The sequence below is a fragment of the Corythoichthys intestinalis genome, chromosome 16, assembly GCF_030265065.1.
Source record: "Corythoichthys intestinalis isolate RoL2023-P3 chromosome 16, ASM3026506v1, whole genome shotgun sequence".
Taxonomy (NCBI): domain Eukaryota; kingdom Metazoa; phylum Chordata; class Actinopteri; order Syngnathiformes; family Syngnathidae; genus Corythoichthys; species Corythoichthys intestinalis.
In genome coordinates, this window is record NC_080410.1 from 34,506,281 (window position 1) to 34,533,213 (window position 26,933).

The window sequence follows — 26,933 nt, forward strand, 5'->3', positions numbered from 1 at the left end:
AGTATGGAATCACCAGTCTCGGACGAACACTCAGTCAGACATTTCATCATGTAGGACAAACTCAGATAAAAAGCTTGTAAAAATAATGAATTAGTTCAAAAGTGCAAATCTTTAGCATTCAGAAACACTAAAAGAAATGAACTGAAAACATTCTGGTGGTGGTTAAATGTTAATTTTATAGAGCAAGTGCAGGGAAATATACAGTGCCTTGCAAAAGTATTCGGCCCCCTTGAACCTTGCAACCTTTCGCCACATTTCAGGCTTCAAACATAAAGATATAAAATTTTAATTTTTTGTCACGAATCAACAACAAGTGGGACACAATCGTGAAGTGGAACAAAATTTATTGGATAATTTAAACTTTTTTAACAAATAAAAAACTGAAAAGTGGGGCGTGCAATATTATTCGGCCCCCTTGCGTTAATACTTTGTAGCGCCACCTTTTGCTCCAATTACAGCTGCAAGTCGCTTGGGGTATGTTTCTATCAGTTTTGCACATCGAGAGACTGACATTCTTGCCCATTCTTCCTTGGAAAACAGCTCGAGCTCAGTGAGGTTGGATGGAGAGTGTTTGTTAAAAAAGTTTAAATTATCCAATAAATTTTGTTCCACTTCACGATTGTGTCCCACTTGTTGTTGATTCTTGACAAAAAATTAAAATTTTATATCTTTATGTTTGAAGCCTGAAATGTGGCGAAAGGTTGCAAGGTTCAAGGGGGCCGAATACTTTTGCAAGGCACTGTATATGTGAGGTCAAAAAAATTTTAAATTTGCACATCCACCACACTTATTTGAATGTGTCTTTCTTGTCCCCCCCACCCCAAATTATGTCAATTTGTTTTATTTTGTTTTTGGAAGTATTAATTCTTAAAAATCAATGTTCAATCATTTCTATATATATATTTACTTATTGATTTTTAAAATATGCGTTTTTTTTGTTATTTTTACATTTAATTAATATTTGAATTACCCCCCCCCCCCCCAAAAAAAAAAAAAAATCATTTTATTTAAAGTTATTTATATATATTTTGTGTTGCCCATCACAATATACATGTGGGCAACACAAAGAAGACAATTGGATGTTAAATGGGGGCCACAAAATAAAAACATTTAAGAAAAAAAAAATCATATTTCGTGCCTGTAAGGGTAAATATCATATACCATTCTAAACATAAAATGTTTTTACTTAGTAGTCCTGAAGGACATTTTGTACAGACGCTATGCCTTTCAAATCCACTAGATGACCCCAACGAAGAGCATTGCATTTTTCGATACGCTAAATATATCGGAAGAAGAAAGAGCCACTCCGAGTAAAATGGAAGACTTCGCATGTGGTAGTTTATTTTTATAAATTTTCAAACTACTAACCCTCGTCAGTATTGAATATAATGACTCAAACAATTACAAAAATTTTTTATGACATGAATTATTCAACCGCGTCATTATTTTCTACAGTGTACGTGAAACTACATTTTTTGAGAAGCTAACCTAGCAAAAAGAAGAGCTCGTTTACCGTGAAAGCATGGATATAGAAAGTCGGGATTTTCTCAACACTCCTCCTTTAAAGACGGTCAGGTTTGGCGGCAGTGTGGTGGAAACATTAGCCAAGTATAAACAGGTGAGTAGTTAAATCATTCAATTCCGCTGCGTATTGAATTCAGTATTATTAGATGTAAAATTATCCGTGCATGATTAACTCTCTTTCGTGAAGGGAGACTTGAGTGATTATGAGCTGTTGAAGCATCAGCTGGCTGACCCTGAGATAAAGGTAGTGTGATCGAGAAGCACTGCGATTATTGTTGTGGTATTGGCACCAGTACTATGTTCTTTCTCATCATAGGATACACAGATTATTACATGGATCCAAGAGTTGCGGAATTGTGTCACTCAGCTCACCAAAGACCATGAACAGCTCATCTATACGATCTTGGTCAGTGCTAAACACTAATTGCATTCTCATCGGCTTCGTCTACAATACATGGACACATTTATTCGGACTAAAAGCCTGATCGGAATAAAAATACTTCATGTAATCCGATCAAAAACCAATTTGTATTCAAGAGGGGAACACGTTGCTGGAGATATTAAAGTGCCTGTGACACCATTAAAAAAATCTTGAATAGCATTATTATTGGAATGAAAATCATATTTTGAGACGATTCGACTATATACAATAATTTGGCAAAGCGCAGATGACAAGAAATTAGTACAGCCCCGCCTGTCGTTATAGCGCTCTGGCACCTCCATCTGGGTGATGACGTTGACGGAGTAGTGATTTAAGAATTCAGCCCAATGGAGGAAGAAGCGTTTTTCAGCGATTCTGGTTGAAATGATATTGTTGATCCAGAGGAAGCGTGTGGCATACAGGAGGAAGATTCAGAACGACAACAAACATGAGGCTGATGACTAGAGCATACTGTAAATGTCATCATTGTTTTTTCTCTGTACTCCAATATTTTTACAGAATGTTCTTTGTATCTAAGTATTTTTCCCCGATTACTAAATAAATTGTATGGTTATGACAAATAACATTCTTGTGCTAAATGGTATATGAAATACTAAAAATGCATTTATTCAGTACGACAGGGCTAAATTACTGCGTAATGGTTAAAAACTGCCGACTTCTTAAACCTCCTGAACGGTATTTTATACCACCGGAGTTAGTCCGGTATTTTGTCAAATTTTGCACCCCATCAGAAATTGCAACTTTGCGCGTAATGTTATAAATGGCCACAAATGCAGCGATTCCAAAGTAAACACGACAAACTTTCTTTAAAGATAGGAACATTTACTTACTTTTGATTATGGACGAATATGTAGAAAAGTTCTCCTCAGACACATCCTGCTGTGTTAGCTGCAAACAACAGCTGCACACTGCGTTCTCACTGTTAATGTCATCGCCGTGTCGTTAAGCATTAATTTACGCCATTTTCGTGTTGCACGTGTATGTTTATGATATAACTTGTTTATTAAGCACCTTTGGATAACATTGAGAGTCCATCTGAATGTAAAAGAGGGCAAATTCATCACCACAAAATGTTTGAGAGCAAAATATTATAAGTGTGAAAAATTTGACTGAAAACAGACTCATGTCATTTCCCAGTGGGGACTCGGGAGGAAAGTGTAAACAAAAGAGGATTGTGAAAGCTAGGCTACCAGCTAATATGACCTGAGCGGCTCTTCCAAGTCTCTTCCTCGCCTTTTGAACACGAAAAATCACACAATACTACCCCGACTTATGTCACAGACGGCGGCGGGGGTGATTTTCTTCACCAAATCCGCCAGCCCCTGTCGGCGAGCAAGTTTCGGGTCGTCGTTCCCCTGCTGCAGCCCCGGCAGGCAGGCGTTGCTCGTCGCCGGGGATGCAGCAGGGTAATTAACGCCGAAAGTTCATGCTATGGGCGGACACACAAAGGGGGCTGAGAGGGGTGAAAGTCTCTACAAAACCGAGAAACGCAGACGAGAGCGGGGGGCTTCCCGGGTCCAAGCCAAGGAGAGCGCTCTATCGGTGGGCACACGAGGAAAGCAGGGAAAGGTGGAAGTCTCTATACAATCGGGTCTTCTCGGTGCAGAGGGAGCATTGTCATCCACAAAATGCAAGCCACCTCCTTATTAAAATATGTGCCATATTCCCAGTATTTGACATGATTTAAAACGAGTAGCTTACTCACTTCCTCGTCCGTCCAATGGTCACTCCATTGTCATACTTGTTTTGCCCATTCTTCGCGGTGAACAGGATCTTTTTAAAACCCAGAAAGGCTTACACCACTCTCCCTGGTGCAGCAACAAAAGCCTGCAGCAAATTGGGCTGGCGTGACGCGAAAAATGAACAAATTAATCCGCAAAATCAGCTGGATCCGCAGTCCTTTTTGCATACTATAGTTAACTGTATGGTGAAGATGATGTCTACCGTTAAGGTCACATTCGCCTTCTTCCTCAATCTGAGACCGTGGCCGGAAGTTGCTCATTGTCATAACGCTGGATTAAAAAAATTGAATAAATATATCAATTGCTTCTTCACACATCCAAGTGATCCATTTCATTCAGGAGCATAAAATACCACGTGTAATATGAAATAAACGCTTTTTTTTGTGTCACAGGCACTTTAAATATCTTAGTCTTTGAACGACATGTCAGTAGAAAACCGGGAAAATACGTGAAATAATGCTAACATGTAAAGTAGAAATGGACGGAGCAATGTTTTGTTGCTCAGGTTTCTACTACTACTACTATATCCAAAATACAGTATTTCATCAATCTGCACATGTCAAAATGATTTGTTCCGACCCCAAGTGTGATGCCTGAGCGGTGAAAATAGTGCATCCGATCATAATTTTAATCCAAATGTTGATCGCATTAAAGAAATGCTGTCCATGTAAAAATGTAGCCATTCTCCAATACCTCAATTTGAAATATCTCACTAAGCTACATAAGTTCATAATAGGCCATGCTTCCTGTGTATGAGCACTAAGTGATATATCGTGATACTTTTTATAAGGGATGTCCTGATCCAGGTTTTTGCACTTCCGATCCAATACCGATATTGTTTTGCACTTCCGATCCGATACCGATACCGGCCGATACCGATACCGGCCTATCTGAGCATGTGTTAAAGTTTAAAGTTTTTTAGCCTCCTTACTTAGTTGAGAGACTTTAGTTGTCAGACTCATGTTGAAAAGAGTTTTAGTAGTCTGGATAACAACTAGCCAGCTGAATTAGGTGAGTTTGAATAACACACAATGGTTGGAAACAAGAAACTGACCTGTTTATTCAATGAAAAACACAAAACAGTATAAATAACAAACAGAAATGGCATAGTCAGTCCGTAAAACGTGCAAATAATATTGTAAACTGTCTTAAAAAAGCAAAACACACAAACAACCTCAGTGGAAAATCCCACAACCCCCCCCCCCCCCCCCCCCAAAGCTATTAGATGCTTTTAATGTTTTGTGCATTAGTTACAATAATTGTATAAAAAGCCTCTCAGGTTTAAATAAACGAGTATTTCAGTATCAAGTTAACATTTTAAAACAGTAAATAAAAGTCAAGTCCCAATTCTGTATCAGCAGCTTTTAACTACATTCAATTCATTTAATTTTGCGAATCAACTGTTGTTAAAATTGCTACCCTTATTCTATAATTTGCCTTCTGTCTACTTTCGACATGTGAAAGTTTTAAAACTGTTTTGAAGATAGATTCAAGTCAAGATTTTGCCAATTTAGGAGTATTTTAGATAAAAAGGTAATTCGGTTCGCTTGGAAGGTTCACAACAGCCTACTAGAGAAGTCTCCTGGTTTAAGATGGCGGCCGTTTAGTTTTCCATACTTCGTTGCAAACGCCGTCGAGTCTGTCATCTTGCATCTAGTTTTATATACATATGATATGTATTATCTACAGTAAAACGATGTTGACGTAGTTTGTAGCGGCTGTCAGCAACAGTCAGGTATTCTTGTGTTTTTTATCCAGTGGCATGAGTTGAGCTAAAGCTGTGAGTTGAGCATTGGCATTACCCGCATCTATGACAAGAATGATGTTTACTCTCGGGACGCAATGCGGTCCGTTTCTCATTGCGTCCTGAAGACCGCGCTTTGTATTAGTTCTGCTATACTTGACATATTTCAATAATCGGAATTTGGATGTTTGTGAACCGTTCTCGAATCTTCCACGGCCGAATCACTCAAGGATGTAATGATGGCTGGGCATGTTGTACCGTGGTTCTAAGTGTTGGATGGTGCGTCTTTACTCACGAGAGATAATGGCTCGTCATCCAGGATGAATTCTTCGGCAATGACTCTTGTTATTCCCTGGGCTTTGGGACTGTCGGGTGCCAGTTTGTCACGCATGGCAAAAGTTTTTGCCAGTGTCAGTTGTGTAGGACCTTTCTTTTTGTCTTCGGTTTTCTCAGCATACGCCTTATATTGTTTGTGGTGGTATTACGCTAAATGCTTGATTAGGTTGGTTGTATTAAAACTTCTTACAGCTTTACCACCATGCTTGACTTTATTGTGGCATATGGTGCACTCTGCCTCTTCGTCTTTGTCATCCTTTAAGGTGAAATGATCCCACACAGCTGACATTTTTACCGATAAAGTCTCTCGGTAAATTGGGAGACGGTAATGTAGTGTGTTGAAGGTGTGCCGTAAAATACAGACCGGATTTCAGGGAAACTGAAGCAAAAACTGGAATGGATTATGTAAGTCGGTGCGCTGTAAAACCCGGACCGGACTTGGAAAAAAAAAACTGGATCGGAAGTCTGGATCGGAATTTTTCCGTGTCGGCCAATCCGATACCGATGCGCATTTTTTTGCCCATATCGGCGTCCGATCCGATCCAAATATCGGATCGGGAGATCTCTACTTTTTATACCAGTTCCTTATCGATACTCCCGCCAAGAATCGATGAGTCATTTTTAAAAGGTGTCACTCTTTGCCATATTGTGAGATAATCGTTATCGTGAGCCTTGTATCGCAAAGGTATCCAGAGGGATTCACTCCTTACCATGCACTGTAACTCTTCTTTTGTATGTGGATTTTGCAGAAGCTTCCATGGTTGGGTCGGAGCCAGGCAGTGGTGGATGAGTACATGGCTTTCCTTAGCAACCTTGTGTCGGCGCAGACTGTCTTCCTCTGTGCATGTCTCAAAATGGTTGTCTCCCACTTTCTACCAAGTAGGTTTCTTGTCACAGTTCGTTCAATATTACCTGTTTGATATGGGGATAATGTGTGTGTTTGTTTCTAGCAAAAGTAACCGTCTGTGAAGAAGGAGTTGATTTGTCTGATACAGATGATGAAGACGAAAGTATGTGGTCCTTCCTTATACTTAAAATCAAATTTGTAGTTCTGTCTCTTGAGAAATGGTTAAACATGTTTTTTCTCAATTGGACCAATGTATTCGATACAGAGGGCATACAGTTATTCATGCCAGATTGCGTCAATTGCTTTGAACACAGCATTAGGGTTTATCAACCATACTTAAATAATTTTAAATCAAACCTTAATTTCAACTGTGTGTTTTACAATCACATGTTCAGATCTTCCCAGAAAATTCAACCTGTGTCATCAGGCCTTGCAGCTCATCACCAGATATGTCCCATCGTGAGTGATTTAATTTATTTTGCTGCTGTGTCCATGTTCATACAGTATCTATCCTTATTAGTCTATGTTAATTAAACTTGAAGTCATATTGAAAGCTTAACACTTGCATGCATAAATTCTGATTTTTGGGAAAAACAACAACAAATTAACCCTTAAAGGACACCCATTTAACTCATTAGCTGCTATTGATGGGATTATCTCCCTATCCATTTTGACTAGTAGGAGCGAATAATTTTTTTTTTTTTTTTTTTTTTTTGTTTTTAAAAAAGTTCTTAAGTGTCAACAAAATTGTCCACTGTTGTGACCGCTTTCCATGAAAGGGTTCAATTTGTCCGTTTAACTGCTTAATGTTTTGCTATTCCTTATTTCAGCACAAGTCATTTTCTGGTGCCCATTTTGCAAGACAGCTTTCCTTTTGTTCAACAGTCCTCCAGAATCCTGGTAAGAAATCGAAACACACACTACACAGTTACAGAACACACACTACACAGTTACAGAATCTAGTCATCTTTTGGGAATGTAAACATCATATTGTATATTGTGGTAAACTCTGTTAACTTTACAGAACAGGTTGGTGAACAAATGGGTCAACTGAACGACTATACATTTAAAAAAAAATTCTGATCATACAAAGACCACAAGGAAATATAATTTTTGCTGTGCTGTTTATTGTATTTTTGTAAAACACAATGAATGGAAGCAGCCAGACAATTGAGATGCAGGGTACGAGTGATGGTTTTGCTCCGCTGAGCTGAGTCCTGGGTGGTTACTGTCTTATTCATGGGAACTTCAACAGTTGTCAAAAGGCATGCTAGCATCCCTCAACCAACTAACCTTCCAAAGTCTACATTTTACGGAGTGTTTGCTTCTCTCTGCAGGAGTGTTACGTCCACAACCTCCTGAGAGTAACTGTATACATACCAACTATTCGAAGAGACGTGCTGGAAATCATCATCGGACAGATGCTAAAACTGGATGTAAGGCCACCCCCCACCCCACAAAACTCTACCAACCTTTGCTAAAGCTGTACTTGGCACGAGTGTTTTGAAATTATTTGAAAATTAATCTGAATCGATCGACATTTAGAACTTCTGACCCTTGAAAGTGCCGTGTCTGTTATTTCAGTATAAACCCTAAATATTAGCAATTATAATGATAGTTTTTAATTAGTAATGACTGAATGAATGTATTTTTCAATATTATTTTTATATACCTATAATTTATATAATATTGCAATGTCAGTAAAAGGTAAGTCAATTAAATTAAAATGGATAAAAACAGAAATGTACTCTGGTCACGGCCCCAAGTAACTAAACTTGATTTTACTTTTCATAGTACAGTACAGTATTTAACTAATGGCATACCATTGGCTGCGATAGACGTCAAAATCATTTAAACTGGGAAGACTGGCCGTGAATGCTCATTTTTTGGCGCAATAGTCGACCTAGGTTCGTTCATTTGCCCTTCCCTGTCAAAATGGTTTGGACGTCTAGCACCATCAATGGCGGCCCATGAGCTAACATAGCCAATATTCGATTGGAATTTTTTGGTCTAGTGGAAAACATTGCTAGCAACCTGTTGGTTCTTTTACTAATCAGTGACATCTTTTGTAAACGCTACATCGATTCTTGGCATTTCATAACCTTTTGAAATACAAAGTAGCGCGATATATTGATTGCCTATACTGTAATTTCACACCCTTACCTTGTTTTAGGTGAGTGCATCTCGCGCAGACATTGAAGAGGCCGAAGAGAATGCATTACAAAGCCAGCGGGCAGATAGCTCTACTGAAGAGGCCCTCTTTGACATGGTACGTAAACAACTTCCCCAGCCACCATCTCTCTTACCCAAAATAAGCACGATACCAGACTACACTAGATAGAATATAAAATACTATGTATGTCCCGATCATGTGATCGGAAATCGGGCTTATCACGCAATCTAGGGCTACAGCTATCCACTATTTTGGTAATCGAGTAATTGGATAAAACATGTTTTTTTGGGTAAATTTCACAAGAGCAATAAATGCATTTAAAAAATAAATTGAAATATCTGACCTTTGCCTCAAACAGTAAAAAAAAAAAAAACGAAGTCCAACAAAAGAACAGTTACCTAACTTGCATAGCAAAAGTCCACTAGTTTAAATGCTTTAAAATGCTTTTAATGTTTTTTTTTTTATTACAATGCTCTTAACAAATCGTTCAAACACATTTTCCCCACAAAAACCTGCTAAATAAACTAAATTACAAATACATAAACTTATGAGCTCAAACAAAAACTGAGAACCTTATGTTTACCTTCGGGAGCAGCTGCATTCACCCATATTTAGAAGAGTTATGTCATATTCACTGTTGTCACTAGAGGGCAGTTTATCCACATAAATCAGGGGTGCCCAAGTCAGGTCCTTGAGAGCCCCTATCCAGCTTGTTTTCCATGTCTCCCTCCTTGAACACACCTGAATCAAATGATCAGCACCCTTTTGAAAAGTTAAAGTATATAATCGGAGTTCATGTACCTGCATAAAAGCGATGGGTGTTCAATATCGATCACGTCACACGTAAGCCTGTCGCTATATGCAATAATTCCATTTATCGCGCGATATATAAAAATGAAGGCGGTAATTTTTCCGATGCGATTTATCGCCTCACGTGCACGTGTGTGCGTGCGTGCGGCAGACGTGCTGTTAAAAGTTCGTTACCAACTGCGCAAAATGCATCTTCGTTCCAGGTCCGGCAAAAACTAGCGCCAGAGCCAATCGTTCCCATTATATCCTATTGTTCAACGTATACCGGCCGCGTCAGTGCTCCGGAGTGACTGTGGACCATCTATGGCGCGCCGGTGTTGTTGACGTGTGGGCGCTCCCGTCAGGAGTGACATTTCACGTGGGGCGGCTATTTTCGGCACAACGCTGGATATTTACAACGAAGTCCGCCAAAACATTGTTACCGACTTGGCTGCTACGAATAACCTCACTTTGACAACGAACAGCTGAATGAAATTAAGAGCGCTGTGCTTCAAACTCGTCCTGTTTATGAAAGCCGTCATATGCTTGCGCGCACACACTAGATATCATGAAATGGCAAACTAGATGTGCTACGGTCCATGCCATTGGCTGCGTGAGCCCAGAGTGATTATGGGACATGTAGTCCATATACTACATCGATGAATTCTAAACTGTCATTTGTCACATGAGGTTAAGAAGGCCAAATCAATCCATACCAGTGACTATAGATAATGTTGCAAATATTGTTAATTCAGTACGTGACACAGATGGATTCGGACCATAAATAGGATGTCTTGCTCATGTAGTAAACCTAGCTGCTAAGAGAGCTGTAGCAATCAACGGTGTGCCCTGCCTCACTTTACAAACAGTAAAGATTGTTCTCAGCACATTTATACAATTTTTTTTCATATCAGTAAGAAGTAAGCACGTAAATGTTATGCACTAAAATGCATGTTTATATGATGGCAATTTAATTTTTGCTCGTTAGAAAAAAGAAAGAAAAAAAAAAAAGAAACAAAAAATACAATTAAAAAAAATTTTTTTTTACAGAGCATTAAATGTATTGAATCGGCTCAAAAATCGTGTCCCCCGTATCAAAATTCGTACCGAACCATGACTTAACTGTAGTGTTGCATTCCTATGGAACACCATAGCAGAAGCTATGCCGGGAAATGTTTTCATTTTCCTAAATGCTTAAGTTATTAAGTGCAATTTTTTAACACATTTTATTTATTCTGTGTTTCTGTGCGGTATCAATATTGTTGTTTTTTACTTAAGAGGCAGGGTCTATTGTTTTTAGTTGTGATTTCTTAAAAAGTATATTTGAATTTAAGAGTAAATATTTATCGTGTTTAAATGGGTGTACTTGATCTATTAATATATACTGTATTCGCACTGTGTTATTGTAAATTGGTAAAAAAAAAAAATTGGGGGGGGGCGCAATAATATCCGCATATCGCAATAATTTATGAGAATAATTATCGCACACTAAAATTTGTTATCGCGACAGGCCTAGTCACACGACTCATCACACATTATGCTGCGCTGAGTTAATGTCCTTGATTTTGGTTTACCCTTGAAGCAGTAGTGGAGTTTGGAGATGCAATCCACTTTTTAAATGTATTTTTGCACTCCCATAATTTCCCCAGAAGTAATGCAATCGCACTTACTGGGTACTCGGCCGCAAAAAGTAGTATGCCTTCCCTGCAAGTGTCTTTCCACATTACTGCTTTTGTGATTTGACAACTTCTCGCTACAGAGCAAACATTCAGAAAATCCTTCAGCATTGGCAATGAATGCAATTGATTCCACCCGAGAAATGTTGAATCCTTTATTCTCCAAAGTTTTTTTTGTCTTTTACTCTTTGCAATCCATGTCCCCTCATATAGCTGCTGGTTTGTTTGCCCTGTTGATAGAAACGTGCGTCGCAGGCTATGATGTAAATCTTTGTTGACAGAAATGTTGAAATCTAATATTTATTCTACACATTTTTACAGCATTGGAAAACGTTAAGATTGTTTGTGTAATGTTTGTCCTCCTACAGGAACCACGTTCAAACAAAAATATATTTCCCTTCCCCATCTTATTTCCATTTTCAAACATTTTTGAAACGCTCCAGGTCCCACTAAGGGGGCGCTAAATAGCCGCATGCGACTGTCAAAACACGAGTTGCCGACCCCCGGATTAAAAGAATCATCGAAGCAGAAAAATTTGATTCAGAGCTTTTTTTTCTGATCGAATACTCAAGTTAATCAATTAATCGTTGCAGTACTAAAACAAAGCACTTGCAAGGTCACTTTTAGGGTAACATTTATCCCCTTTTCTGGTGTGTGCATGCTTTTTTGTCAGGATGAGGACCTGATGACAAATCCAGACAGACCCTCCTGTTTGGGAGTCACAGCCCATCCCGTGGCTGAGAGGCTTGATTCACTCATGACCGTGTTGTTGGCGTACATCAAAGATGTCTGCCATGTCAACGGTAGCTCATTTTGTAACTATTGTATTGTCAATACAATCTGATCTTGGCCATTTTGCCAATTCCTTAGTTGTTTTACTTGTATATTTGCATCCTCTTGTTCTTTCTCGCAGGTACACTTCACACAGAAAGGACAAAGGAACTGTATCGGGACATGCTGAATGTGTTTGACAAGCTCATCTTGCCTACACATGCGTTGTGCCATGTCCAGTATATTGTTTTTTACCTGTGCAGCTTCAGACTGGTGAGTCTTCTCATTTTCTACTCCAAAATTTATTGCAACTAAGGTTGTCCTTTCACATATTTTTGAACATTGAGTCAGAGCCACCTGATTTTGATGATCTACCAATCCCGAGTCCTGATTAGACATGTGCCGATTACCGGTTTCAAGGTGTACCATGGTATGAAAATGTCACGGTTTCAAAACGGCAAAAATTTTCCGTCATACCGTCCTGACGGTATTAGCTATTTTTTAATGTCCCAAAAATGCAGGGAGAAATCCCTCGCAGCTGTAAGGCTTCCAGTTGTTGCTCAGTGTCAGTGAATCAGCTGTGCTATACGATGGCTGGAGGAGGAAAAACTCCTGAATTTTTCCCCCCATCGAAGACAACGTATGGGAATACTTTGACTACAGAAAAGTTAGACGGCAGCGGCTTACAGGAGGCAGGCCAGCCGACATGTAAAACATGTTTGCGGAGGGTGGCTGCCGAGGAGGCAATACCTCCAATATGATTTCGTATTCATTTATTTAACACTAGAGGTGTGCAAAATTTCCGATTCTTAGATTATTCACGATTCGGCCGTGGAAGATTCGAGAACGATTCACAAACATCCAAATTCCGATTATTGAAATATGCCAAGTAAAGCGGAAGTACAACACACTCAGTGCGCCGCGCGGTCAATGAGGAACGGAGCGAGAGTAGCTAAACATCATGCTTCTCATTACCCGGCCCCTCGGGTAATGCCAATGCTCAACTCACGGCTCTAGCTCAACTCATGCCACGAGATAAAAAAACACAACAACATACCTGACTGCTGCCGAAAAGCTGCTACAAAGTAGCATAATGTTATGGTAGATATCATTTATATAAGACTAGATGCATTATGGATTCGGTAGCGTTAGCAGCACACCTACAAAAAGCTAGATGTGGGCGTTAGTAAATGGCCACCATCTTAAAGCAGTACACGTCCCTGCAAGGCTGTTGTAGCGAACCTTCCAAGCAAACCTAATTAACTTTTTATCTAAAGTACTCCTAAATCGGTAAAATATTGACTTGAATCTATCTTTAAAATAGTTTTAAAACTTTCACATGTCGAAAGTAGACAAAAGGGAAATTATGAAAAAACGGGAGCAATTTTAACAACTTTAACCGTTGATTCACAACATTAAATTAATTGAATGTAGTTTAAAGCTGCTGATACAGAATGGTGACTGGAGTTTTTTATTTACTGTTATTTTTGTATATTTGTTTACTGCTATATGTTAACTTGATACTGAAATAGTAGTTTGGTTTAGCCTGAAAGTATTTTTGAACAATTTTGGAATTAATGTACAAAACATTTAAAAAAAAAAAAAAAAAAAGGAGGGGGGTGCATCAATAATCGTTTGATAATCGAATCGGAGCCTCTGTATCGTAATCGTAATCGAATCGTTAGGTGCCCAAAGATTCCCAGCTCTATTTAACACTGTCATGAACATTTCCCACCAGCTACGAGAGTTAACTCCAGCGTGTTTAGTGTGTCTACTACTGGTGTCAACAATAATCGATTCGGCGATGCATCCCGATGCGGGCCATGGACGATGCGATTCGATGCGGGCAACAAGCCGAATCGATTCAGCACATATTAAAATATATAAGTCCGTTCAAAAATCTTCCAGTGATGCAATGGATTTGGTTTCCCCATTTGTATTATTATTCTCATGTTTACCTGTAGAGGGAGCTATTGTACAAGAAATGCAGGGGGGACGAGCAACCCAAATTTGCTTCCTCACGGGAGTAACCTCACAGACATGCGCAATTGCGCAGTGCCAATCGAGAAAGCAGAGAGAAGCAAGAGAGAAGAGGGAGTGCGAAAGATTATTGACGCACCAAAGACATTGAAAGCAGGCATGTGGAGACATTTTGGCTTCTATGAGGTTGGTGTTGGTGTTATACTTATATAGCGCTTTTCCACCTTTCAAGGCGCTCAAAGCGCTTTACACTATCTCGCCATCCACCTACTGGTGACGCAGCTTGGTGGGAAACTTGACCAAACTTATGCGGTGTGTGTAAAAAAAAAAGAAAGCCCTGGTCTCATTCAAAGCACTAATTAAATGCTGTGATGTTTTTTTTTATTTTATTTTTTTATATATATATTACTATTTTCATTTGACTACAACCAGGAATGACACAAGAGCCTATAAAAAGTTGTTTAATGTCTGACCGCTTGTGTTGCCTCATGATTCACGAAAAATATGCTTTGGTTTAGCATTTTAATGCATCCCAGGCTTTAATGCATCGTGATGCATGGCCGAATCGAATCGTGGCCCTCTGAATCGAATCGAATCGAATCGTGGCCCTCCGAATCGTAATCGAATCGAATCGTGAGGGCAGTGCCGATGCACACCTCTAGTGTCTACCGTTGGTAAAACGTGTGTTTTTTTTCTCTGGCAACTGTCTATGTTAAGAAAGAGTGTGTGTATAATGTAAACATGATACGAGTCATTTACACATGCTTTTTATGGAAAATAATTCAATTATTTTTGTTCTGATGGTAAGGGTGTAACGGTACATGTATTTGTATCGAACCATTTCGGTACATGGTGCTCTGTTCGGAACGGACGCGTACCGAACGAGTTTCTGACGTAATGTAACCCTTACTTTTAAAGGCTGTGAGTCGATCGGGTTACATTTTCTTTGTGTAGGTTATATTTACTCCGTCTTCTCTATTATAATGAGGACCAACACAATAGGACAGTATAATCCAGAAACGTCAACGGCGCGACAACGTGGCCGCCGCGAGAACGCAGTGAAACGCGGGCGTTAAAGTCTATCAGCAATGAATGCGCAGTGCGCCCCCGTGTTTTTATTATTTTTATATATATTACTATTTTCATTTAACTACAACCAGGAATGACACAAGAGCCTATAAAAAGGTGTTTAATGTCAGACCGCTTGTGTTGCCTCATGATTCACGAAAAATATGCTTTGCTTTAGCATTTTAATGCATCCCAGGCTTTAATGCATCGTGATGCATTGCCGAATCGAACCGAATCGAATCGTGGCCCTCTTAATCGAATCGAATCGAATCGAATCGTGGCCCTCCGAATCGTAATCGAATCGAATCGTGAGGGCAGTGCCGATGCACACCTCTACTGCTTACACAATTAAATTTATTAATTTCTGTGTGGTGCTTAAACTTCAGAAAATCCACCAATTTGGATTGCTTTTCTCTTTAGCACAGGACTTCTTTTTTCTTCTTTCTTTCAGAAAGAAAGCTGACCAATAGGCGGGGACTGAAAGGCAAATTGTTGTTGGATTATCCTTAAATACCCGCTACTTTTTGAGCAGAATTCTAGCTTTGTATAGGCTAATGACCCTATTGTTGAAAGCGCAAAGGTGTGTAATAAACAACTAGCACATTTATATTTTGTTTTCTTACTGTACCGAAAAATGAACCGAACCGTGACCTAAAAACCGAGGTACGTACCAAACCGAGATTTATGTGTACCGTTACACCCCCTATCTGATGGTAATAATCTTGAGCTGTGGGTTTAGGCTCACCTAAAGGACTACATTTTTAAAATTTTATTCAGAATATTTGTTATTTATTTTTTCATTTTAACTTAACATTATACTTACGTTCCAATGTTCTAATAAGTTTTGAAAAATAAAAATCCTTTTCAATGGAATTTCTTTTAAATTAATTTATTTGTAAAAAAATTTTAAAACCCAGATATCTCAAATTAGTAACACATTTTGGAGCTGTAATGTCAATACCCTGAGACCGTGATATTTTGGCTTAAGGTTATCATCCTGTCAGAATCTCATACTGGCACATGCCTAGTCTTGATCCAATACCTTGGAAATATAATAAGGAGAGGGGCAAAAATACAGTTTCCCAAGTAATGCCATCACGTCACAACCCTTCTCAACTGTCCTACATTTTCTAAGTTTAATTTTTAATTGTGTTTTTGTTATTCCGCGCGTCTTGTTCAGGCCCTAGTTGAAGCTTTCCTGGAGCACTTGTGGAAGATTCTGCAGAGTCCGTCGCAGCCTGCTGTTCTCCGTCAAGCAGCTGCTGGGTACATGGGAAGCTTTCTCGCCAGAGCGAAGTTTATCCCTGTGCTGTAAGCTTTTTCACAATTTTGATTCCGTGCACGAACACAGTTCAAGATAGCCATTTGCACATTCTGTTCTGCAGCACAGTACGAGCGTGTCTCGACTTGCTCACCTCGTGGATCCAGCGTTATATTGACAGCCAGGACTGCAAAGACCGGCAGGCCTACTGTGATGTCAGCCTGCATGGACCATTCTACGCCGCCTGTCAGGCTGTCTTTTACGTTTTGATCTTCAGACATGGGGCCATTCTGGCTGGCAACATGAAGAAAGGTACACATGTTGGGACGGCGCAATCACATATTTCTGTACCTGATTTGGAGGATTGGCCGATACTGAGTCACGATCCGATACCTCTGATATTGAACTTAAAGAAAGCTATGCTAACAATATAGCCATTTATATAAATGGGTTATTAGTACAACAATGGTTTCAGCAAAGCATAAGAAAACAAATCACAAATCTCTTTAAACAAAAGTAATTTGTTTACAACCTTATTTTGTTTTACAAAAAATAATCAAGTTAGTCATCCAATGTGATTAATGAGGCTATCTTCTTGGTTGAGATTTTCTTGATTTATATACGCTGTAAAGCATACTGTACTATTTTTTTTTCAAGGTTTTGTTTCTTGTAATCCTAAATACATTTAGTGCCATTGACAATTTAAAGAATGTCTATGACGTTCGATGTAGAAGATGAGAAATATACACACGCTCAGTCAAAATGACAAATTGTTCAACTACTTTTAGTGGAGATTTAAGAACAAGCCCTGAAAATATCCTGTTTAGGCCACAAGAAGGCAGCAAAGCACTATTTTATCTGAATTAGGGATGCCCCGATCGTATATTTTTGCATCCGAGTCACCTGAATTTGGGAATCTGCCGATACAGTCCCGATCCGATTTCGAGAAATACATTTTTTTGTTTTGTTTTTATTTGAACAAAAGTTCCAAACATGTTACAGTACAGTACTTTAAAGTACTTCCTCTTCCACTGTTTAAAACATATATATTTTTTGTGTGTTTTGGCAATGCCATTGCATTTCTGGATTATTTACTTACATTTTAGCCCTTAAAAAGTAAAAAAAAAGTATGTATAGAAAGTATGTGTATAAAAATTAGGCCTGAATGATATTGGAAAAAATTAAAATTGCGATATATATTGCGAAGGCTCCACACCTAGGGGCTGTTTACATGGTGACTCTCCGAGAATACGAAAAATGTCAAATTTGCATTTATATGGGTCCATCTCCATTTGAACAATGTTCAATTTCACATGAAAACGATGTAGTATTCATGCCAGGCCCTAGGGGGCAGTGCAAATTTACAAGGCGACAGCGAATGATGCACTTTGACCCATCAAGCTCCTCAGCCTGGAAAACAACATGCCCGCCCACTCCAAGCAATGGCATTTTTCTTTTGTTCAAAAAGGCACAAAAATGGAAACATTCAACATATTGATTGGAAAATATTATTAAAACAGTAAATAAAAGCCAACATTCCGCCATATTTGCTGTTTTTAATGTTTGGTAGTACCGCTGCGCATGCCCAATGTGATGTGTACGAGTACTGACGTTATCGGCGCGGTCTCGCGCCGTGCGAGCTTTTGATATGCATGCGGTTCAAGCCCCCCTCATGCCCCCCAATCGAATTTTTCGACTTTGGAGGCAGGATTCCAAGGTTTGCGTCTTTGGCTTCCGTCTTCGCCGACACGATACGAACGGGAGGCCACTCCACAACACAGTTATTGCGTCTTCATGTCGCAGAGTCGCCATGTAAACTGCCCCTTACTTTTTGCATTGGTTGCACTGTTTTTCTAAAGGTGCACTAGCACAAACTGTAAACGTACCCACATTTTTTATTGCATCACCTTTAACGCAATACTTATAATCACTTTCCATAACATTCATGTAATTTATATGAGTGAGCCCAGTCAAATTCACCCACGCTTTGACACTCATGCTGCCGAGAACAGCCTCTAGACAACGAAGATTGACTAAATGATAATGAACACATTTGTGCCTTTGATAGTCGAGCTACAGAGCTTTCACTCGCCCGATCAAAGCTACAAACCTGCCAATCATCATTAACTTGAAGTAGTGAACTCCAGCCGCCTGCTGACCAAGAAAAGCAGCAGGAGGGAGAGTAAGAGGCTGTACAAACATGAAGCAGAAAAACATAGATTTTTAAAATTAAAAACCCGATCCTTTTCACCTGATTCCGATCCTCTGAAAAACTGCGTGATCGGATCAGGACATCCCAAATCTAAATGAAATGCTTCGGCTCATTTCAACAAAGTTCCTTATGGCAACAAGATGGTGGCAGAGAGTTACTGCTATCTAAATGTACCTTTTTGCATTTCACAAGTGCGTGTTTTTCTTTTTCTTTCTATGTTTAAGGCTTGGAGTACCTCCAGCGTTTAAACCTGGAGAGAGTGGTCATGTGTCAGCTGAACCCGCTAAAAGTGTGTCTCCCCGCCGTTGCAAACATGTTTGCCGCCATCACCAGGTAACCTGAATCATGCTTAACCCGTTTATGCAAAATATGTATATATTTTTTTGATAACCCTAATCGATGAGCAAATAAATCGACAACTATCTTGATAATCAATTAAACGTTTAGGACCTTCTTCACCTTATACTCATCTAAATTCTTGAAATTAAAACATATATACAACTTCTCAGTTGTAAATATCAGATTTCTTCATTATATTTTTGTTAAAGGGTATGTCAACCCCTAGGGAAATGTTAATATTCCATCATTTATCCATAAACGCATCCCTTTTGTATTCCTATCATGCCACTTCGTGTAATTACAAGAAAATGAGAGAAATTTGGATTGAAACTCAAGCTAAAACGACCGGCGCCCGAGATCTGGCAGATTGTGTGCGTGACGTCATTACAAGTGAAGAGAGTGCCACCGGCCACTAGGGGGGCAGCGGCTGTCTGCATCAATATAATTCCTTCTAGTGAGGGGAGAATTAGGGGTGTTTTGAGCTGTTTATGCTGTTGCATTGTGTTCATCCTGCTCTGCACATATTCCAGGTTCCCTCATGAAGAAACACCCCTCGTTGTCAATAAAAGAGAATTCAGAATTGACAGTGAGGGGTGCTTCTTCAACAAGAAAAAGGCTCAGTGCTTTGATACTGAATGGCGGCGATGATGGGAGACAATTTCGTTTCTAGTTCCAGCAACGAATCCGACGTAGAAGGACGTAATGAATGTTCATCTAATGGTGACGAGGAGAGTTACGAAGCTTTAATTGGTGTTTTAGGTTACCAATTTGAGCCCAAACGAATGCAAATGCAGCGTAATGAAACGGTCATTGAGGGGAGCAATGACACTGATGAAACATCGGATATGATATGTTTTTTATTATAGAAGAGTACTCACTCTGGCCATTTCCAGCTAAACAACTACCCTCCTTTGCTTTGCATGGAATGGTGAGGTGGTCACATCAGTGGTAGTCTTCGTCCTCTTTCTTCGTGTCTTGGGACATTTAGGTGGCTGTGCGTGTATGGTGGGCACCGTATCTCCTTTGAGCAGCAATCTTTTAGCAAAACCCGATTTCACTTGTCCATAGTTCGAGAAGCTTTCAGGTGGAAAATGCGCATCATGCAAAACCGTGCCGGAGGCTGAGTCTGGAAAATTAGCCCTCTTTGCACGGACGAACTTTACCCATTGTCTGCGTAGTCCAGCTCTTTTTTTCGCGTTCGGGAACTCATGGATACTACATTCCGATAAATAGCTATTTGTACACCACATAGCACAGCCGTTTTGAACCATTTTAATGATGTTTTGGTCAAACAAACCCGAACGCTACTCTCTCGTCAATAAAAAACAATGGCTCCGCCTCGACTTTCATTCACTTATAGTGACGTCGCCGCCCCATTCGGCTGTTTCCGGAACACTTTCGGAAATGTTCGTCATTTTCGATCTATTTTCAAAAATTGCTCAGTAATGTGATTGATTTTTTTGTTAACTTTATCAATATTTGTTATGTTGGCACATAACGGTTCTATTGATGTCTCACACCCCCTTTGCGTTTTCATACCCTTTAAGTCAATGTAGGACATGAACAAAAATCTTTTACTTTGGAAAACAACAATTGACATTTTTGCCGATGTTTGGGCATCGTACATGTTCAACTCAATTAACAATGAGATATATTTTGTTGTTGTTCTTCTTCTTCATGGACCTGCAACAGATAGCCAGTAAACACATCATTAGGAGCAACCTCCATTTAAAAAAAAAAAAAAAAAATCCGAAAAGACTCATGAATCATGAGATATTTCATGCACAAACATTATGCATGTATGCAACAGTACGCATTTTTACAGTGTTGCTGTTGTTTCAGGAAATATCAGATAGTGTTCTGCTACACCATCATAGAGAGGAACAACCGTCACAATCTACTTGTGGTGCGCAGCTCTGCGGGAGGCGACTGTGTCAGCACCAACACCAACCCACTGGATTGCTTCTTTCCTTATGACCCCTACATGTTGAAAAGGTAGACGGCGGCGCACCACAGCAGTGGGGATGTCACTTTGCGGATGAGCTGCTGTTGTAATCATTAAGACTGAAATTAAATAATTTGTTTCATGCACAGGTCTGGTCCGCTCATAGAGCCCCTCTATCAGGTGTGGGAGGAGCCAGCAGACTCGGAGGTGGTCTCCACTAAAACTCTCCCACAGGTATTGATGGGTTTGAGATCAAGATGCTCGTGAAGCTTGACAAAATACAAAAATGTAGCGTGTCATTACAATTAACACCATCACTACTGTTGTCTTATCAGGGCTCGAAAGAAGATGATTATGATTTCCTTTGCGGGGAGACCACCCAAGTTGACGGAATCGTCGGAATGACACCCAGCTCTTTTGACTCGAACCCCAGTGTCGGCTCACCCCCCGTCACCTTCCAGAGACATTGTTAGTGCCCCGACTGGTACTCTCGGTTGAATCGCTCAGTCGATACCAATATTATTTACGTGATACTGCAGTCAAGACACCCGGATAAACATTTTGGCACTTTTTTTAAAATGGTGTGGGAATTCACCCTTTCATGCACGTTTCCTTCAAGTTAACGCCAAAAGAGTATGCTTCCATGAAGTATTCTAGGTTTTCATGAACTCTACAGGCATTTGTACAGGTACAATATTGGTTAAGTAAGGAAAAATCTCCTGGGGAAACATTTCATATTATGTTTGACATTGTACGTGTTTGTTGATTTGATGTTTTAAAAACTGCTTTGTTATACAATGTTTGACAAATGTCTCCCCACGAATGCTCCTCAAGAACTAAAGAAATTAGGTTTAAGAAAAGATATTTCCAACACTGCCTCTTCTTGCTTGAGCCTATCCCAGCTGACTTTGGGCAAAAAGCGGATTACACCGTACACAGGACGCAACCAATCACACCGCCAATGAGTGAGAATCGATCGTATGCTGCCTGGGTCAAATTCAGGCGACCGCCAGTGTTAAAAAACTAAACAAAGATGTTACTTTGAGGAGTAGACTACATTTGAAAAATGCTACAGTTCAACGACCAGTCATTCCTTTATTATAAAACTGTAAGAGAATATGAGGCCACAACAAAGTCTGGTTAAATGATAGTGTTTTTACAATATATGCATTGTTCATAAAAATATACATAGCTAGAGGTTGACCGATATGTTTTTAAAAGCTAATACCGATTTAAAAAAAAAAAAAAAAAAAATCAGCTGACATCTGAGGCCAATATACTTTGAAAGCACGATTATGAAAGGCAATGGAAACGCATTATATAAATGTATTAGAAGTTACAGGTAGTCCCCGGGTTACATTCCTAGGCTGGCGATGTAACCTTAATTTCTGCGCAAGTCAGAATTAACCTTTTAAGTACCACAGTTAATCCCCCCCAAAATTTCAAAATAACTGTCCAAAAACATGTATTATTTGTCATACTCATTTGCTCCCAGAAACGTATAAATACGTTCTATTTTTAAATGCTTCATTGTCCCAAAAACGTATTCATACGTCTTTTGCGTTTTTTATTTTTTTTATTTTTACAAGAAGCATCTATAGCTCTCGATCTATCTTCGAAACAAAAAACAAGCCTCAAAACCTATTTTAAAGCAATAAAACTGGCCACTGGGGGGCAGTAGCGCATTTGGTAAGACCCCCCCAATCCGATTCAACCAGTACGACTTTATTGTGACCGTGCTAGTAAGTTAGCTGAGCCCCTCCGCAGGCTTGCTGCTCAGGTCCCCTGCACGCTCGAGTGTCCTGCACGAAAACGTGCACGGCCAAACCAGTCCCCCCCCCTCCCAGGAACACAAGTTCCCCAGGCGAACGAGACAGTGGTCACCACCACAAAAAAAATCCATCTTTACAAGACAATCGGCAATGAGGGAAAAGTTCAACCGCTGTTGCAGCCACCAAACGTCATCTCTCAGGTAAGTGTGAATAAATTGTTACTTTGCTATCAAAAGCTCTATTTGGCTGGTTGTTCATGTTATTTTGTAAAAGGAAAACATTCAGATGTTTGGGATGTAACTGAAGCAAAAAAAATAGCCGTGTTAAAGTCAATGTTAGAAATTTTTGCGTTTACAAAAAGCTCATTTTCTCCGTTTTTTTTCATCAGAAATTGGAAAATTGCTCAAACTAAGCTATTTTCTAATGCTGATTTCTAAAGAATAGAAAAAGATGTGAACTTTTTTTCTGCTGAAAGAAGAGTAATCTTTCTTCAGGTGGGTTCCATGTTCATATAGCAATAGAACAGAATTTTCTGTGGGCCTTGCAAACTCGGTCAAAATCCAGTAAAATGGCCGGGAGCGAATGAGTTAATAAGATACTGTGAGGTACATTGTGTTAGATGCCTTTATATTCAATGACTATTCAGGCTTTAGGAAAAAAAAAACGAGACAGAATGGCGGACGAGATTCCGGTGCCGTAAAGTGGAAATCGCGAAAGTCGGCTACGTCGTAAGACTCGTAACCTGGGGACTACCTGCAATTTTTTGTTCTGCTATGTCCTTTTGTAACACTGACCACTAGGTGGTGCAAAATGAAAATGAACAAAGATCACCCAAACTGTGACCATAACAGTTATCCTATTATATTGACCGATCTTGAAAAAATTGGCCCAACATATCGGTCAACCTTTATCCATAACCATGATGATGGCTGCTTACACTCTTGACTAGTAACAAGAATACACAACAGGAGCTACAGCGGTGATTTCTTTCCTGTACACCAACAGCCCTATCAACATCCAGAGATGGTGACTGAACAATCAACAGTCAGAGTGGTCTTTTGTCCCACAATGAAATCTTGTTCTGATTCAGCTGAAACTACCAAAAAGAAGTCCAACAATGGAGGTTAAAGGATCACTTACTACTTTCTTAGCAGTTCATAAAAATCTCGACTGAAGAAACAGATGGTGGCGAGTTAATACGGAGACTTGTGGATTTAGATTGTCCTTTACATGCAATGGGATGTGTTATTTGTTGAAAGAGTAAAAAAATAGGTCAGGAAGAATTGGGTCTGCAAAAACAGCGTGCTGGGGTCATGCGTAGATACGTCTTGAATATAAACCTGCTGACGGTTGCCCAGCTTTTATTGGTTGTCAGCAAATGATGATACAATTGAATATGGCCTGTGCAAGAAGCTTGAGTTCAGCCTCCGTTCTGGTGCTCTTCTCAGCTTTAACAATAGAATGAGTGATCATTTTGCCGTCAATGGCAGCCAGTGTGTTAATACTTCCAAAAAAAAAGTTTTTTCTTTACCCGATTCCGATGTTTAACAAATGAAAGTGGAAGGATTTCAAGTTGCATCATTTGATTTTTCTCAGATTAAAATGTTCAGAAACCTCCAATTTAAACATTGAGGAAGCTGATAGAGTCCATAAAAGGGGAGAAATATCAGGTATTGGTTTAGTCCATTTGCAGAAGCCACACTGGAAACTGAGGATGTCTTAACTGGATGCACACACGAGAGCTTTGGCATTAAAATCGTTGAGTTCAATCCGTCGCTAGGACCTGTGGAACTGAAATGACATCCAGTTCGAAAAGGTGTCAGACGGTCCTAGTTGTGTCGAGTCTGATCGGCTTCATTCTATTAAAGTTCTTCCTTGGTCGGCGTTGTGATTCACATGGCGTGAGAGCTGACATCTGGGGCCACTTCCTCTTCTGTCCCTGTTCACATGATAAAACATTCAGTTTCATGCTAGATCAAAGTACCATTAAATTGGCCATAGTTTCCTTCAAAAGTTCCCAATGTGTGACATTTTCTGATCGTATGTGTAGTTAGCACTCATCGTAGCAGTGTTTGGTCATGTCACTCATGTGCCACCCCTAGATATGTCATATTGATTTAGCCTTTAAAGGGCTGTGCTGAGTGATCGTCACACACTAAATGTAACTTGTAGCATTAGCATTGGGTGACCAAACCTCCTCTTTTGCACGGACTTGTCCACTTTTCACATCCGGTCCGGTGCGTCCGACAGGGTTTTTAAATTCATGAAAATGTCCGGTTTTCATTATTTTGCACTGGACCAATTGGCGTGTGTTGAAATTGACTGACCCTTTGCACAGAATACTACGGTACAGTGCTGCCTGTGATATTCCCAGAGAGCCTGCCCAGTTAAGACTTTTATAACGATCAATACGTATATAATCAAATGCTCATGTACCAAAAATAGTAATTAAGACAAAAACACCTTTATTCTACTTTGGATACAAATTTGCGCATGCGGGAACAGTCACAGACTGGCTTTATCATGGCGTCAACCGTCAATTCTCATTTACAAACAAACCTTCGTCACGACAGGAGCTCACATGCTATCAGTATGTACACTTGTTAAACTTACTTTTCGGCTTCTGTCTGAGCTTTGTACTGATCTGTAAAATCCCGTTTGGTGTCGCATCGTTGCGCTGCCGATGATTGTAAACTTTTATAGCAATGTTTGATCTTACCTCTGCTACCGGTGCATACTAATAGGGTAGCTGTCAGTGAGTTAAGCCACGCTAGGCATTGTGGGAAATGTAGTTTTAAACTGCTGGGTTTGGAAAAAATGCTGGTTGAATTGTTTGTCAGTTTGTTTTGGTTATTGTTTGCGTGCATTCTAGAACATCGAATGAGAGTAACAATTGGGTAGGAACAACAATTTGTCAATGACAGTTGTTGTGATTGCTATAAAATATAAATTATTTATAAAAATGTTTAGTTGGCATTGAAGTCAGTATGAATTTTGCCTAATGCAACATTCCGATATGCTTGCTAAAAGTTAACAAACATGACCATGAATGGAGTTGGTTTGCACAGAAACGGGTGATAGTTTCGCTTCAGATAATCATGAACTTTTATGACCACGGAAAATCCCAGATCCAGCCTGTCTAGTTTCTATAGGTGTCAATGTATAACTGCCCATGCAGCAAGGGTTATGACCTATTTTGCAAGAATTGCAAGAGGAGGACTAACCACCAAATTTTCCACACACCTCTAAACCTGTATATAAGGACCACTGAAAACTTTGCTGGTGTGCATTTTTGTCCATGCAGCTTGTCTGTAACTGAATGCACCCAGAAATTTCTGAAATTAAAACTGCGCAGTAATGATCTCTTGCCTCCAGTCTTTATTCTGTAATCCAGTCTAGCCGTCTCACCCGAATTGAAAACGAACACACGGAGGACCTGAAAGACTGCCTCCAACAGCACATAGCCTACTGTGTGTGTGTATTGACTGGACTACATTTAAATTATATTATTGTTGATCATAGTTAATTCCAGTATTTTGGGGCGTTTTTATGGTTCGATTATTTTTTTGGGAATAATAAAGCCTGTTGAGTAATCTCTAAGAATTTGAATTTATGTCTTTGGTTATATACTGTACGGCTAATTTTTCTATCCAGACGGAGGAGGCACACTTTAAATAAATTTAAAGTGATATAGGCATCTTTGAGTGAAATTCGAGTGAAACTGAAGTATCTGGAGGCAGGGCCGAACGTCCTCTTTTTTGCAAATCAAAATATGGTCACCCTATGTTAGCATAGCGTTCACATGAGCATTTAGCGTGGTGAGTTGTTGGAAAGATTTTTACATACAGTTCATGGCGTCTAGGTGAGTTTAATTGAAAATTATGTAGTTTTCCTGCTGAGTGTGTATTATCACGAAGATGGTGATGTCCTTGTAGACTCAACAATTATGTGCTCGTCTAACAATGTTCATTTGAAATTGTTGGAAACATTTATTTATTTATTCATAGACTAACACTTTTTAGTTGAGACTAAAAGTTTTGAGTAATTGTCAACTAAAACGAGACGAAATTTGTGTTTTCGTTGACTAAAACATTTTGAGAAGAATAAAATATTACTAAGACAAATATTTTTGTCCAAAAAACTAAGACGAAAATTAAAAGGGCTGGCAAAAACAACGCTGGGTTAAACAAATATATTTTCGAACAAGTAGCGCTCTCAACCACACACCAATGCAGCTTTACATAATTAAAATTGATCGCTTTAAAAACATCCGACTAAAGTGGAGATTTTCTAATTTGAATAAGCCTGCATG

At 39.4% G+C, this 26,933-nt stretch overlaps 2 protein-coding genes across 8 annotated transcripts in view; one reads left to right on the top strand and one right to left on the bottom strand.

Annotated features, from left to right (window-relative positions):
• The first annotated feature begins 1,238 nt into the window (after positions 1-1,238).
• Positions 1,239-26,647, top strand: rrn3 (RRN3 homolog, RNA polymerase I transcription factor). 3 transcript variants are annotated; one of them, XM_057817894.1, is made up of 18 exons: positions 1,239-1,334; positions 1,456-1,618; positions 1,712-1,768; positions 1,841-1,930; positions 6,538-6,667; positions 6,739-6,798; positions 7,031-7,094; positions 7,466-7,535; positions 7,973-8,071; positions 8,809-8,904; positions 11,947-12,076; positions 12,187-12,317; positions 16,273-16,403; positions 16,478-16,665; positions 18,790-18,898; positions 20,747-20,899; positions 20,999-21,083; positions 21,185-26,646. In XM_057817894.1, exons 2-18 carry the CDS (start codon positions 1,523-1,525, stop codon positions 21,320-21,322), a joined length of 1,827 nt encoding a protein of 608 aa, XP_057673877.1. In that variant the 5' UTR covers positions 1,239-1,334; positions 1,456-1,522; the 3' UTR covers positions 21,323-26,646. The 3 variants fall into 3 exon arrangements, with proteins under 3 accessions (XP_057673877.1, XP_057673875.1, XP_057673878.1); XM_057817895.1 differs by having other exon boundaries at positions 1,278-1,372; positions 21,185-26,647; XM_057817892.1 differs by having other exon boundaries at positions 1,272-1,618.
• The window catches only part of si:dkeyp-72e1.9 (syntaxin-binding protein 4), a 105,782-nt gene continuing 100,773 nt past the window's right edge, over positions 21,925-26,933 (bottom strand). For all 5 annotated transcript variants that reach the window (XM_057817888.1, XM_057817890.1, XM_057817889.1 and 2 more), the window contains one exon: positions 21,925-24,560. Coding sequence is in view for 1 of the 5 variants with exons in the window: in XM_057817891.1 (XP_057673874.1) it covers positions 24,514-24,560 (47 nt within the window). In the remaining 4 variants the exon portion in view is untranslated. The remainder of the gene's footprint in view (positions 24,561-26,933) is intronic.